Below are 16,769 nucleotides of genomic sequence, written 5' to 3' on the forward strand. Positions count from 1 at the left end.
GCAAATTTCTCTTATATAGGAAAATTGACCCGCTTTTACTGCCTTCCCCACTTCTCCAGCCATTTTCACTAACACTTACCGATAGATAAACATAGTCACGTGTATATACAGAAACATACAAACACAGGTTTACCCGCATAGACACAGCCATAACGATATACTAGTTAGCCCGCTCAGCGTTAAGAAACGGGACGAGCACAGTATTACAGTCGCTACATGCAAGCTAGAAAAGGCCAATTCAGACCACTGGGCTCATAGGGCAAAAGAGCCTTCGGTTCGATCAGAAGCAGGTGACTACTGGTGCTTTGACGGAAGCAATGCTGATACCGCGGGGCTCTGACCAACTCGAATCAAGTCTATCATGATCGAGATCCGAAGCTAAGGAGGCAGTGAAGGCCACGCCAAAGATGACACCGACGGTAACAGAAACATCCAGAGGTGGGCTAACGACCACAAATAATGAACGTTCGTACTATCCGGGATCGGACTATAGCAAAAGACTATGCCGTAGCTCACACATAGAAGCAAAGCAGTTCATCGGTGAGATTTAGCTTGTTTGCAAAGCACTGACACAGCTAAATAATATTACATTACGGTGATAATGACAAATCAAGGGGCTTTCGTCAATGGAGCGGGGTGTGATTATCGAAGAAATGTTGTCGACAAGTTTGCCATAGTCGAACAAACAAATTCCGAATACGGACATCAGCATTATAATATTATCAACGGTATCATTAGTACCCGCAGCATGGTGTCAGTCACAACAACACACTGATAACTCCGGTTAGGACCGTTACGGTTAGGACATGGTCCAGCACAACGTTTGAGGTAGATCTTTCCACGCAGAGAAAAGCACGCATAAGACACGACAACCATCTCGCAGCATGCTGGAGCACCCCATATGGCCTGCCCTATAGCCATGAAGATATGAACTACGTAGATTAGCATGGGGTCGTGTTAAAAAATGTACATTTTAGATATGTTTGTAACATTAGTACATAAGATATTGGTGGAGATTCTCAAGCAGCATATGGCGGAAAAGTGAACAGTGCCTCGCCCCCTAGACTACCGAAGCGAATCGGGCAACCGGTTCAGGTTGGTGGACAGTCGACAGTAGGCCACCAACAGCCCAAAGGGACACTAACCACTAGCCGCATGGCGATTACAGCCTCATGTTGATTCATATAACCTGAATTGAGTTAAGATATAGTGATTTTTATAAGCTGTCTAAAGGTTACTTATTGACAGATGTTGACGCATCTGCGACAGTACCGGTTTTGCGAGAACAAGAACTTAATTGCCCCCCGTTGCCTTTGAAGGCTAGCACCAGTACTCTTTGACTATCGTCGCCTCTCACGTATCTGAACATGTTCAGTAGAAATATCTAGTTAGTAGTCATGTAGTAGCGATTACTGAAGTCGATTATCTGTGATCGGAGAAATTCCAGAAGATCCACGTTTAGCCGTAACGTAGTTATTGCTGTGATCAGACAACAGTCTCCTGTGACATGACCGTCCGCAGATGAGTAAATGAAGTGACAAACGTTCAGTTCTCGAAACTCATCGCCACTTAATGTTCACACAGTGTTTATGTTTCTAGTTGTTTTCACTGTTATTCGATTTAATTATTTTCTGTTCGATTTGATGACATTCCTTGGATATTGCCCCACCGTTCGAAATACTAATTAGTAGGTCTAATGACGATTATTACTCACAAGGGCGTTCTCTTCGCCCGCTGGATGTTCGAAGATCCATTTCGCTGAAGCAGTGGTTCTTTGGAGTCCTCGTCCATTACTGAACTGGTGAAGTTTAATCTAGCTAATGACTAACAGCCCTTCTCTAGAAGAGGATAAGGACACACAGAGAGGTACGTTCATACGCGCATCCGTAATAGTATTCTAACGTTCCAAGTGCAGACAATGATTGAGTACACCGCTAATGTCACACTGCAGAAATTAGTCATTCGCTGAGAAACACGATCCACTTTTTTGTCGTGCGCAGATCACACGCTAAATAACTGCTAGCGTCTTGATCCACAGGAACTTTTAAGTTGCGTACTTTCAGTTAAAAATCTACCTCTCACACCGTTGCAGTAAGTGACAACATACGCTCGTTTTTACTGCATTATCCGATATACCGACTGTAAACACGATCACTTGAGTTACGAAAATTTCCTATCTTAACAGGTCACAGTTTCACGTTTATTAAGTGCATACGATTTGACTATCCCTCTTTGATTATCACCTCACAACAAACAGTAATGTAGCAGCACGGCCTTGTCCTTCGTGGCTTTCCTGCGTCTTACGTCGCACTCAGAACTGGCATAACTCTTGTTTTCCCGTTAATATATTAGTCTCAGGTGTCTCAGCTGCTCCACGTTCGTCTTACGTGTTTCCACAACTTGTTTCAATTCAACTTGAAGATAATGCCACTTTCGTAACAAGCTTTTCATAGCAGCGATCAAAGACCGCCGCTCCAGAAGCTGCTTTGCCGTAGTGAGCACTAATAGAAGCAGCAGTCGAAGCAATTGACGGAACTTCTCCGTTCTGTAAAGGCACTAAGACTACGAGCCCACGAACGAGCACCACGCGGCCAAAGACCGGCTACACAGGACTCTACGGTGGCAATGCCTCCAGCCAAAGAGAAATCAGCATCAATATAGGTGCGCCACCATCGGCTGTAGCAGCAGCAGCAGCGGCGGCCGCTGCCGCTGCAGCAGCAGCAGCAGCAGCAGCAGGAAGTCTACCAGCCGTCTACGCCGCAAGCACATGGACGGAAAAAGGATCCACTCCCCGCAGCTCGGTGTCTTCTGCTTACTTAGCGCCGGCGGCAATGGCTGCGACAGCTACAGCTTCTTTGTTGTACACTCGCGAGCTGTCCGTTGACTTGTCTGCTCTACCAGGCCCTCATGATCGAGTTGGCGCCACCAGCGGCTGCTGCCCATGCCTCCGTTCCTGCTGCTGCTGACTGGGATTGCCTTGTGGCAGCACAACGGCCTCCATAGAACAGATCAACATGCGGCAATGGCAGCATCAGTAGTAGGAGGTGGCAGTAGTAAAAGCATCGAGCAGCGCATGACCGGCCGAAAGGCAGTCGCCGGCCACCCGGCCACCGACGAAAGAGGTCTGCGGTCGGTCTATGGCTCGCTCCACCAGATGGCGCGCCCACCCCGACCCGACTTGACGGCATGATGTCGTGTATTGTTGCGCTGGAACACGAAACGGTGGAACGCCGGAGACGACGAATCAGGAGATGATAAGAGAAGCACAAAAGTGTATCCGATATGTAACTCAAACAGCGAGAAGCGCCGCGACGGAGCGGCAAATGTTGGCCGCATAGGATCAGCTGCATTGATGAGCGGATGAAGGAGATGCGACTATTCGACTTTCTTCGAATCAGCTTCCAGTTCAATTCGATTCAGTGGCGACTACGTAGGGAGTAGTAGCTGCAGTCAGAATAAAGGCAGCGCAATATGTCGACAGAACCGCTCAAAGAAGTTCTGCTGTCCGTGAGTGAACTAGTGATGGCCTGTTAAGCAGCCAATGATTACCCCTTCACACGGGACGGCCTCTGTTAACGGGACAACGCACTAGCAACTGTCCGGCCGTACGGCGCTTACCCTAATTATTTCTAAAAAACGTTGTGATCGCAAACTTCGTTTTTATCATTGTCGTTCTTGACGCTCACAACTCCAGACGTGGCCGCTTTGAGTGACAACAGTATCGGTAAACGTGGTGACTATGAGACGGTTCAGTGCATGATGTATAATCATTGACGTATTATTGACGAGCCGGATACCAAATCTAGCTTATCGTGATCCTGATTGCCATTCCTTTACGATTGCTTGGGGGCAACATCATTATAAGTAGCGCGCTACGTCCGCATGAGCACGTGGTTGCCGTGTGCGCCGCTCACAGCAGATCCGAAATTCAACAATGCACAGGAAAGATAGGAACATGTGAAGTAGGTTAGGCCGAGTTCATGCAATTAAGCATAACGCTCTACGCGCATCCTCTCCCCCACCTCACCTAAAAGTTCGGCTTTGGCCATCTTCTACGAAGATGACGACGCGTTCACCTACTGAACCTGGTGACACGTGAGATGCTATAAGGCTCGCACTTCGTACATGTCATGTATCAATAATATACAAAACACAAAAAAGACATCAGTTTATGCGGTTAGGAAGACCGTTTCTTGTTCGGTCTCGTAAATTCGCTGAGGATCTTCGGGATAACCCCTTACTTCGGAAAACGCAGTATTCAATACAATGAGATTGATTGCCCCTTCACCTGCGGTTATCATTAGCAGCGCGATTTGGTAGATTGTGGCGTACACTAATAAGAGTGGACGATGCTTGTAAGATCACAGAATGGAATAACACTACCTATTGAGTAGTCGACCGGATACACAGTGCGAAGACCGATATCCTTGGACAAAATTGATTTTTTATGGGTCGTACGAGCTGCGTTGTGACTTTGTGTGCGTTTAGGTGATTGGCGTAATTTATTTATTGATAGTTGGTGGTTAAAGTTTTCCATTGTAATGTCTGTCGAAAATTGTTGGGCTTTTCTACTGGTAGCTGCTTTCAGGTTAGTTGGGCTGACTAGCAAAGCAAACAATTTTGATTTTCTGATCCTTTTAATCTGTTAGCTTGTCCGGAACTGTTTGACAAGCTAGCCGTTTTAATACTAGGCGCCGCTGGTTAAAAATATAATATTACAAATTAGAAGTAGAAAATTTATCTCAAATATTTGGCTGTGTATGAGTACCAAAGTGCTACTGTGTTTACAGATGAACGTCCAATATCCAATAGACCAACTAACACCGGGCAATAAGGTTTGTAGCAAAAAAAAAACTCTTTCCAGGCTGGAAACGGGGTGATTGAAAGCTGTCAGCAAAAATCAGCCCGTCATCACATCGTAGATATGAGCGAGAGAATAATGTCGAACGACAGAGAAAACGACCGTGATAACATTTCCAAGTAAAGTTCGGGCTCAAGCTGATTCTCACACGGGAATTGATGCTAGGAGCGTTTTTTTTATTTATATTGCATATAAGGGATATTAACAGCTAGTTGAAATTTCTGAAGAGCTTCATAAATGTATGGGGCGGCAATCGATAACGCATGACCTCACCGCCGTGCTTCATCTTCAGCCTGGCCAGACAGGAAGAGAACTGGATGTTGACTTTATTTGAGTCCATATTTTATATGAGCTAGTGTAAAGAAGACGGTATGTTATATAGCATGCCGTCTATAGGCCATCGGTAACAAACTGAGCCTTATTAACGCAACTCACAAATTGTCGAAATGCTAGAACCATTTGTCTAATATGTACGAAACTACTGCTGTACTGTGCTATAAACGTAAACAGTTATTTAGTTTCAACAGCTTCCGACAACCTGACATGAACATCGATAGATTTTACATAAATCACTTGTCTATTATACATGTAAACGAATTGGAGAACGATTTCAGATTTTCGCTATTATATTCCAATTATTATTACATAAAAAAAAGTATGTGCATTTTAAAAAAAATTGTCTAAAACGTACAAATTCTAAGGAATTGAAATGCCAACACTATAATAGAGTGTTGACGTTTTACCTATGTAACACCTGTTGCGGCGTTCGCAAAAAAAATAACTGTAAAACAGGCGTTTTGCTAACGCTTTTAATCTTCGTATTTGCATACCGGTAAATCGAAAACCGAAAAGCCACACACAGGGACCTTTAAACAGCGCAAAATTTCTACATGGAAGAAAAATCCTGAAGCTAGCTCACAGATGATAGCCAGTCGGAAGCTTACCACAAAGCAATTGGGTTTGTTTCAAACACTATTATTTTTTAACCGTCTATATATTTACGGATATTGTTGGCGCCTGTAGAGAGCGTATAGTTTATAACCGTTAGGTATTTGTCTATATCCCAGCTTCACATGTACAGACCGAGCTGTTTTATAGGTTTAACGACATAAGAGGCATGAATTCATATGACCCATAATGAAATGCGGTAAAACTCGTCGTGTGGGCATGTTCGACAGGGTAAGATCCTACTACTGTGCTTGACAAATAATAAAATCTCTAATTATAGACAGCGCCAGTATCTCCTCGTTACTTTTGTATCTTTTCTACATGGTCATCGATTGAGCTAGCAGGTGTCTGGCAATAAAATAAGCATATACCATTTTCAAATATAAGAAAAGAGTTCTGACAGTGTGTAGATATTTGATAAGCTTTATTTGTACATGAGAGCTTGCACAAATCATATTTAAAGGCGATCCATTGCAGTTGACTGAGGCAAAGGATTATTAGTAAATCTGAGTCATTTCGCGATTCAAACCTCTACCAAAAACCGTAATTATCTTGCCGTAAATTAAGTACATGATATTATTTTTTTACAAGCAATTATCGCATAGCATCTAAAACCGATCTCAAGACATGTTTTCTTTTTGTTTTTACACCATTTAAGATATCGTTCAATTGTATTAGTTTCACTAATAACTGTGCTTGTCCACCTCGAAATGTCCTGGACGTCCTCCTAACTCTCTATCGATAGAACTTGCTAAGCTAAGGCCACGTTTCTGTCTATCGCCGAATTGGAAAAATCGAAGGAATAAAGTAAACACAACATACCTGTATCGTCATTCTGAGAGGAGGCAAACTTGACCAGCTACGCCATTACCCTGTTTACTATAGTTCCGCAATAGAATGACCGCGATTGCAAACCTTTCCATAGCCAAGATCACTCCCGATTTTCGAGGATGATACAACTAAGCTTTATTGCAACATATACTATAGACATGTATGGACCAGCGCCTATTGGAGGAAGGGCAGCTTTGCCCTCCAAGCAGTGGCGTTGTGTAATAACCGTAGTCTATGATCTATGTTTTTATCAAACTCGTGGTTTATCGAAAACCTGTCTCTACCGGAAATGCGTAAGCAGGGACGCAAGTAGCTTTACAGGAATGGGTCAATGGAAGGCTTCAGAACGTTTAGCATAGACAGTAAGATGTCTTATGGTAGACCTGTAGGTTTAGGCCGACCTTTTATTTGAAGATGATCATTTGTTTGTCACAAAACCGTTCTTTTGACAAGCGGCGCCACCATCCGCCACAACAGTTAGCTGTTCTCCCCCCCTCAAGAGTTGACAAAGTTCAATCATTTCCTCTTCGCCCGTAATTCAGTGGACGGAATCAGACGAACAGAGAGGAATAATTTGATAGTTCGGCAGTACTGCCATTAATTTGTATAAAAATCAATTAAAAGTTATCAGTAACTACGAAAATGGCATATATTTTAGCTACCCACGGGCAAACATACATCCGAAACAAGCACACGGCACTAAATACCTAGCCGTGAACAATTGTATATATACATATCTATAGAAACATTATATATATAAAGTATTTAAGCACATTTTTTTAACGACATCATGAGCGCCCCCTTATTATAATGGGGCAATCGCCAGGTTATTGTAAAAGCAATACTACTAGTCTGTTTCGTCTTAGTTTTCGATTTAAAGAACCAAAAATTTTCACAATAGCTGCTACTTACGGATCGCGTAGTACAGCGCCTTGCTGCAGTAGCCAGCAACGTCAAAGGTCTGTTGTAAGAACAAATAAAACAGGCCCTTGTGGGGAGACCCTGCTCTTCGTCAGAAAATCCACTTAGTAACCAAATGCGCAATAGGATATTTTCATGCATGCTATCTGAGTGTGCACTTCTACAGTCTAACCCCTCGTTACTTTGTTTTTTGTTATTCTACGAGTTAGTCTCATAGACATTATACGTACGTAGCTCGATCAATTACCGGCTCTCAAAAGTTGTGCATATTGATAAATGACAAGACAGCGTAACTGGATCTAGATTGCTCGAGTATTCTCTCGTTATCTTATTAAATGATGTGGAAACAAACACGACATAGCGGACCTAACCCGACGAAAGCGATGACTCGACTATTTTTGGCGCTACTATCGGTTGTCTTTTGCCTCGATTTTTTTTCAGAAAATACAGTTAAATAATTCAAAAACGAACACGCAATGACCTACCTACGCAGTGGCAAAACGCCGTCTTTGCCAAATGGCCCATACACCTATAGCAATAATAATAATCAAAATATCAACGTGTGACTGTTAATAGTTACTCACTTTTATGACTTCATCCTCCTCGCTCAGGCAGATGTCGCTTTTTGTCAATATTTCTTTGACTCGGACTCAGTGGGAATCTTCAATTCAGAACACTGATATAAATCAACCTTTCTAACCAAATCCCAACGAGTGGATTGTTTTTCTGTAATTTCTGAATCATAATATACCAATATATGCGGTGTACACTTTCGATACTAGCACGTATTACCAGCATGTTGTAGATCCTTGTTTGCATATATATATATATATATATATATATATATATAATGTTTAAGCTATAAAAAAAGATATATATATGTTTACTTCAGCTTCATTACTTACTTAATATTTGTAATATAACGTTGTTAGATAGATATAAAACACGGCGGTAAACTTTCTAAACTGCTTCTGTTTGAAACGGAAGCAGCGTCGCTGGTGGGCGATAGCGGCATTCTGCCCCATGAGACACACATACAACAGTCATTTCAATGAAATATTTAAAAACGCGTATATAACGTTTGTGGCGTTTCACAGATAGCGTTGTCAACGCTAAATTCCGTCCGTGTAGCAGTAATGAGGGACTTTAACATTAGTATACATTCACGGCAGACGTTAGAAAATATTATGAGCGTTTCATCACAAAAGTGAAGACGATTCCTTAATTTGAAGGACATGCCGTTATAACGTTGTTATGTAGGGATTGAGGGAAAACTTACGGGCGACGCTTGGGGTTGATTTGCCGCCAGGAGCCTACCATAACTTAAGATTAGTCGATTTTGCAGCGTGGCTCAAGGACGTTCTCTTCAGGGGCAACGATTGACTAGGCACAAGCGGTGCTGCCCGGCGTTCCGCTTGGTAATGGTCAGCCAATTCCGATACGCGCACAAGTACTTTCGCTCTGTTAATGAAGACTCATGAACTGTGATTCTGGACCTGCACAACTAGCTCTCAGTCACAAATCACAGGAGATCACTTGAACCGGCTTTAGGTTATTTTTAAACGTGCACACACGCATGTCAATAGACTTTCCGATTCTATCCTTTCTTTTTGATTGTGCTTAAAGCTCCACAATCACAGTTACATCACGAAAATCGTGGATTTGGTGTCGACGTTTTTTTTAAATTTCCAGTGCGACATAGTCAAATGAACACAACAAGCCAGAACTTAAGAAGCGATCTTCTTTTTCACACTTCTCTCAAGAACAAACACGTACTCTGGCCTGTTCAGCAAAAACAGATATTCCGGTACAGCATGTTCTTAGAAGCTTACTGGATCCTCTAAATCCCTTAGAACAAAAGCATTTTTTGTTCTTACAGAAAGACTACTTTAAAGCTGTGGAGGAGTTTCGCAGAGAAGCTCGAGAAGTTTGCTGATTACGATCGTCACGTAAGCCGACTAGCGTATCGTAGGCGGTCTTAAGAGCTTAAGAGCGATCTCAACTCACCGCGGTCCCGTCGTTATGAAGTTGACCTGACTTGCAATGATAGCTTCGGTTGTCGCTGTTTAAGTAATTATTAAAAGTGTGGCTGTATTGTAACTTGGTCACTAAATCAATCAATCATAATGTGAGCCTCTATAAGACTAATACCGCTTCATCGCATCTTCGAAGATGCCGAAATTACACCGAACTTGGTCAGCTACTGCATTCAAATGACTATCGCAATGAGGGTATACCTTTTTTCAGGCAGACAATCAGACAATCGTCCGTTCATAATCTACAGTATCGTTTGTTCCTTCTCTGTCTTTAGGTAAGGCACACACCGACGATTGAATTGGCGGGTCTAACAAAAGGGTGTATCAATGTATCTTCCTTCGGGTACCGTTTGTAGTGTTTTCGAGGAGGTAGCTAATTTCGTACACTTTTAGGTGTACCGAAATAATAAAATGCTGACCAGAAATGGCTTTTTTCGTTTGTCGGATTGGGTCAGCCCTTTTCACTTTTGCACTTTTACAGGACGGTAACGAAAGCCCTAATAGGCACTCACTAATTACATCTGCATAATAAATATTTATGCGACCGACACTTCCTTATAGTTGCTGATGCTGTTTCTGTTATTGCTGCAAGTATGTTTGCAGTGCACCACCATCTAACCGATCAGTCAACCGGCCTGCCGACCGGCCGGCATCCGCACGATTTGTTGTTCCCAAATAAACGATGGGCGCCGCACGCCGTCTTACACGCTCATGGTCTCCCGGGACGCGGCTGGAGTGAGGAGCTCTCTAGATAAGCGCGCCTTGATGCCGTATTTGCGACAGCGAGCGGAAATAATTTGAAAGCTGTACGTGGCCAGTAACTATCTATGCTTATGTATATGTGTATTTATATCTTTCCTTCATAATAGCAGTGGTTATTCTCGTTTTCGCTGTTGAAGTCGCTTGAGGCACTGCGGCAGAAACGGCTCAATAGCTGTGCAAAGGAGACTGCTGCTGCTTTGAGCGCTAAGCTATCCGCTTTGACGATCTGACTATGTGTATGATTACTACTTTGGTTACTACGAATGTTGTCATAATAAGACTATCCGCAAATTTGCACAGCCGTCGCCACCAGAGCTGGCAGTTCAAGCATCAGCACCCCGACAGGCTCAATCGACTAGGACGTGGCATCAGGATCACTGCCCATCGATGTCCGAACAGTAGCGACTTGTCGATAGTTCGAAATCAGCCGTGGTGACGATCGTGGTGGTGGCAACAAAAACGAGTGCGCTAGCGACGGCCGCTGCGTCATGATCGCCACTCGTTGTTGTCCTCGTGAATTTGCGCGATCCGTCGAATACCGGACGCCTCCAGAGCGCCTGTTAGACTCCTTGCCATTGGCCACAAGTTAGCTGCGAGCCGATTGGACAGGCATTGTTGCTCCTTGATACTATTTGCTGGCGACAGCTGCCGTAGCAGTCAGGCAAGGATAACGGCTACAATGAAGGCTCTGCTTCGGGGCTGCTGATGCTAAACATTATCGCTACCAATCATAGTGGTAGTGCTGACTCGTCTGGGATGAGTTGTGCTCCTGGTATACGATTACCTAACCGTCGCAGGCGCCCGGAAGGAAGAGCGTATGTGTGGTCTATCATAAATCGCTAGGGCGTATAGCAACTTGCCCGCCGAAGAGGCTAAAAGTGCTCACATTGTACCCGATAGTCGCTGCTCAGAATCGCTCTCCCCACCCGTACACAGACGCAGAAGGGATGTGCGATTTAGGAAAGTTTCGATGCGGACACTCTGGCATACGCGACGGTATCAAACACTATTGGATATTACCAGTACTATTCATGTGCTGCAGTTAGCGAATAGGCACTAGTCCACTAACTTACAAGTTGACTGGATGACGGTTCAATTCGATGTGACGACGCTGTTTTTGTGCGGCCACCCTCACCTTGACGTTAAACGCAGCGCCACCATCATTGGCTGCCTGCTACCAGAAGATACTGCTGACACCGCTACGGCGTCTGGCGGAATTCATGCTTCTTCCTCGTCTTTGCTTTCCATCTCTCATGTGGGGCAACTGACAAACAGCCGCAGTACAAATTACAACCTTAAGAGAAATAATAACAATACCGACCAGAGTAGTCACTATCCGACAACGAATGGCCGACGTCGATTTAGCTACCGTAATCAATTGCGCGTACGAACATCTGACGCCAGATATCAATTCTGCTGATCATTGCCACTCGTACGGCATGTTAGGCGATAACATACAGGCATCTAGGCCGCGGTTATCCAGCTATGTGTATATATATATATATATCAGGACAGATTGATATTACTCAAAATAACAGTAGCAGTAGCGGTAGCCCATTTGAATAGGCACAAAAACATGATGAACTATGTCAACCTAAGCAGAAACACGTACAAATCGAACGAACATCTGTGCTTAGTTAGATACAGGTAGAAACGGCTATGTATATACAATGCGGTACACAAGGACTACAGTGTCGATTTTGAGTGGCTAGGTAAGCGACGAGCCAGTGGTACAATATACACCACTTGATCCCGTTACAATGTATTTGTAAATGTACGTAGATACGACTAAAAAAACGCTATACTATTACATGTATAAGTAGATGTCAATTAACCTGTACAGCACAAAGGTACGGTAAAGCGAAACGCCGACCTCACATACGGACCTGGTCAACCTGATTGTCTGTCAGTCATCGTTATCACTATGGATAGTATCGATGGCTGTTGATTCAGAGCTGTGTCCATCAGATAGATCTATGCTTATCAGCCAGTGTCAAAGCGGGTCGCGGTCATCATAAAAACGACAGCTAGTCGTAATGCCATGACGGTGGGTCGGGTTGACTAACAGATATAAACGATGCTAGCGATGAAACGCCGTTTGGGCGCGACTCGTATGTTTCTGGATTACGTAGCCGGATTATTTGAGACGGTACAGGTTCTGGGTTGGATCGTTGGTGGCCGTGCATTCGAGTTTAGAGTGGACGGGAATTAAATACTGAAAATTAATATAATGACAACGACGACGACACATCGAACGGCCTATAGTAGCCTAAACTGAAAATCCGTTGGGTAGGGTCATTGACTGGTCACGCCAATTGTTTCTTTTTTGGTAATGCGGTTCCCTGTGCCAGGCTTTAATAGGCCGGGCAGAAAATTGATATACCGGTACGCAAATATTGTCTTTCCCGCATTGCTTGTTAGAAACCTACATGGTTGTTGACTTGTTAAGTAGTCACCATTATGTCATAGGTAGGAAATTCATGATCGCCGCGAATTGAGACCAGAATTCATGTTCAGCTTTTTGCCCACAACCCTCATCGTCTGCTAGCCACTGTGACGAAGCTACCTTTTCTCTCGAAGGTGAAACCACAACGCTGCCAGAACTCGCGAACGACTGCTGTTCGGATTCACCGTCGTGCGTCGTCCATATCCAACGTTGACATTTTCGGCATGTGATGGATCAGCGACGAAGAGAGTATTTGAAGATATCCTTATTTGCACACGTGTTGGAGCTGTCTTTAGCAAAGGTGCAGCAAGTGTGAAATCTCAGGCACCAGTGCACTTTGAAGTCAGTCCAAGTGGATTCAACAGACATCTGAGATCGCGACCGGCAGCATCTCTCTTAGTAAAAAAACGGCCGTGCTACCGTAAAGAGAGCCACTGTAAGGCAAGCCTGTCATAAAGTTTATTCCTTCTTTGATTCTCGTGTTTGTGAATACGATAAACAATTAAGGGGATATTCAGTCTGAGACGATGATGAGCCGCTTCGCCTGCTCGCATTCGTGGCGATGTTCGTAATGGAAGATCTGGCGAAGTTAGCGTCGTTTCAACTAATACAAACAGCGTTCGCTATTAACGCGAAACTAAGACACAAAAAGAGGACCGCCGCCCCTGGCTATAGCGTAAATCTGTTTATGGTTGACCTCTGTCAGAAAAATAAGCCAATTACCCTTGGCTGGAAATGCTTAATATATTCGTAAATAGCATGTAAATACTGTATTTATAGACATAGAGGCAAAAACACACAAATAGCCACGCGCAGACAGTGCGTGTGTGCATTTTGCCCTATTTGACGTCTTACCGTTAGCGTTCCCCAGATTCAATTCAATACTCCTTTTAGAAGCTTAGAAAACTAACTTCAATGTATGCATATATGATCTTTATTAACTTCCTCGAAGGCGATGTCGATTTAACTTATCAAGTTCAATATTTACTCATATTACTCTTCTCATACTAATACCCCTCATGCTACTCCTGTCTGCAAAAATATCTCAGAAATAAGACGATGTTCATCATGATGCACGCTTACCTGAAGCAAAGGTACGTAAATGTTCAAATCTATACATTTATTAATTGATTACATGAGTAATGTGTTAATTACATATCATGGAACACTAACGAAGATAGCTGTTCCTTGATTCTGTTTGATATCTAGCGGTAATTAATCTAAGTAAACGAATTTGGGATCACATAGATCAGCTGAGACGATTTTCACTACGAAAAGCGTATATGACAACTTGACAAGATTTCAGTCACTATGGGTTATAAACAAACTGCATTCGGATATCTACCTATAGAGATAAGTTAGTTTCGTGTTTTGGGAATCTTTCAATAAATCATCGAAGGTCATTTTCCTATTGGTCATTTGTATTGGCCTAATTCCGTTTGCTGTATCATAAAAAGATTAGATAATATGTTAGCAATAATAACAGTCTGTGCCCTGTAAGCGGGTATACTTAGAAAACGTTTGCTATGGAAACAATTATTTGCTTAATACTCCAACAGAGTAGCCCGGGTCCAACAGAGGTACTGCGTCGTCTCAGATCGCTCGGATAAACACGCAGACAAAACTGTACAAACGGCGGAAATGCCGATGGGCTGTGCCCCAATTATTAAGACAATCATGTAAGCAAGCTTTCGGTCCGAGCAAACGTAATTCGGTCGGAGCCAATTTTTTGTTTTAAGCCGTTATCACCTGCTCTCTCGTCCCGCGCACATGTTCATCTACTAATTGAATGATTATGCATAAGAAGCGACAGAACCCCTGAGGAGTCCTAAAGGCACATTTGGGCCAATGGCACGTTTTATCATCGAACGGTAGTAGGGTTGATAGTAATATGGATAAGCTACCTTAAAGGGCTTACTCTGTTAAATTACTTGAAGATCCACTTGTCGTCGTGATCCCGCCATTCAAATGTGTTACATGAACACATTATATCGTACTATCGCCTTTTACTGAGTTCATTAAATAAATTACGCGTTAGTGAAAACGTGAATCTATATCAGTTTGTGTGAAATGCGAAAATTGCCCTTATTCTATAAGCATTGAGGAGAACCCGCACAAAGTAGCCTTCAATCAAGGTACCTAGTACAGATTTATCGTGAAATATGTCCTACGTACATATGGCTTGCACGCGGACGTACGTCCGTTGTGTGTACGGAACACAGCTTTGATAGATAACTCGATTTTTCTCACTCTTTGTAAGTTTCAGAGCATCGCACAAATGTCGCGGCACTCTGTGTCTCTGTCTCGTAACGTGTTCAATACTATATGCTACAGATACCTCGTAGGCGAGACTATGGTCGAACTGTAGCCTTGGCCGCCCGAAAGACAGAGTTTTGCCTTCGAGTTGTTTTCGTAAGGCAACCAAATGGTCGTCACAGGAAAAACTTAATAATAATAGACTATATTTAATCAAAATATCTAGCTAGCTTTATTTTGATCAAATGTAGTCTTTTATCGTTCCCACATCAGCTGCTTCGCTTTCCGAGGACCGAAGGCAGATTTGTAGGGCTCGCGTCGTTTATGCTGCCTGTGGCCTATTGGAACCGGCTTGTCGAAACATAAAGTATGAATTTCTTATTATTGATCTAATCAGGTAGATTATACACGATTTCAGTAAAAAGCGCCGTGAGTATATGAACAAATAATGAAACAGTATGTAAAGCAACAAAAACATATTTGAAAACGCACTAACGTGCAACACAGTATGCACAGAGCTGGTGCGCCTGAAACCAATGAATCATCATGTATAGAAATGTCCTTTTGCGCTAATAGCTTTAGAAGCAATAGCATAGTTAAACCCTAGTCATTTTTGACTGCTTGAGGAAGCTTGATTCTTGAGACCTATGCCTCGCGTCCCTTGAGGGTGGTTTAGCAGTGTCAAAATGTTCAATATGGCGGCCGCGTATTGTCCGCGCGCTTACTGAAACAACCATTCGAAGAACGTATGAAGAGATTAACTAGAAACTGACGTTTTGCATTTATAAGCTGACCGAGTAAGTACGTAAAACTTCCGTGTACTTTGGATGCCCTCATATTCGCAAAGCATGTGCGTGCAACCAAATTATTATGGTAACATTATGTGTCATTTGTATTTTACGGTATATAGCCGACACCGTTCATGCCTTTTCAGCTCTATAGCTTCAAATGGTATTTAGATGTTACGCAAATGCCAGCTTCGGAGACCAGTTTAACACATATGCACGTCCGTGCCTCTTCTGCTCACGAACAACAAATGCCTGATGGCGAGGTCTTTTCCGTCTCGCAGCGCAGTACGGAACGCTTCGCCAGATCCGTGTTGCACGTATTCGTGGGCTTTTGCTCACGCGGCAATAAGATCTCCTCATTCCTTGGGGTGAATCTGCTACTTCGAAATCCAAACGACAGAAGGAAGAGAATCCGGATCTTAGGTTTACGCTGGAGTGTCTAGACGTCTAGGTACGTCTCCAGTCGTTGTTTATACTGCCTTCATTTAGATTTCTACCCCACTAGGATTAAAGTTAAATCGCAACCATTTAGGCTTATTTGTTCCTAATTTTCTATAGGAACAGTTCTTTCGGAGCGAAACAGTGTGCTGTTGCGGTCCGGCCGTTCTGCCTAATTAACTCGGTATGTTTGTATCACTGGCTTTAATTTAGCTATCCTAGATAGCTATAAGCCAGTGATACAGATAGGATGAAGTAAGGAATATATATATATATATATATATTCAACAAGTTACGCGCCATGTTTTTGCTTCACTGAGTATACCAGCTGCTTTAAGAAACCGGGAAGAGTTAATGAAGTGCCCATATGTAGAGCGCTAAGGCTAGGTTTGGTTAGCCTGTCCTCTATTGCCTTGTTCGTCCATCAATGTTCTTCATCATTTGCTTGACTTTTTTTTTTGTCTAGGAAAGATGCCCTCCGT

General features: G+C 43.2%; 1 protein-coding gene and 1 long non-coding RNA gene across 8 annotated transcripts in view; one reads left to right on the forward strand and one right to left on the reverse strand.

Moving 5' to 3' along the window:
• LOC111254109 (electroneutral sodium bicarbonate exchanger 1-like) overlaps positions 1-16,769 on the reverse strand; it is a 149,689-nt gene that overhangs the window by 117,723 nt on the left and 15,197 nt on the right. For 2 of the 7 annotated variants that reach the window (XM_086975150.1, XM_086975136.1), the window contains exon 1: positions 1,715-2,836. The exons of 2 other annotated variants lie outside the window; for them this stretch is intronic. In XM_086975150.1, coding sequence (XP_086831276.1) covers positions 1,715-1,791 — 77 coding nt within the window. In that variant the 5' untranslated portion in view covers positions 1,792-2,836. 3 more of the 7 variants (XM_086975138.1, XM_086975148.1, XM_086975145.1) reach the window with 3 other exon arrangements.
• On the forward strand, positions 4,450-6,112 carry LOC147754367 (uncharacterized). Its single transcript, XR_015317316.1, has 2 exons — positions 4,450-4,588; positions 4,791-6,112. It is a non-coding gene; the product is annotated as an uncharacterized LOC147754367 (long non-coding RNA).

This window comes from Varroa destructor, unplaced genomic scaffold, assembly GCF_002443255.2.
Source record: "Varroa destructor unplaced genomic scaffold, Vdes_3.0 BEIS01000007.1, whole genome shotgun sequence".
NCBI classification, from domain to species: Eukaryota; Metazoa; Arthropoda; class Arachnida; order Mesostigmata; family Varroidae; genus Varroa; species Varroa destructor.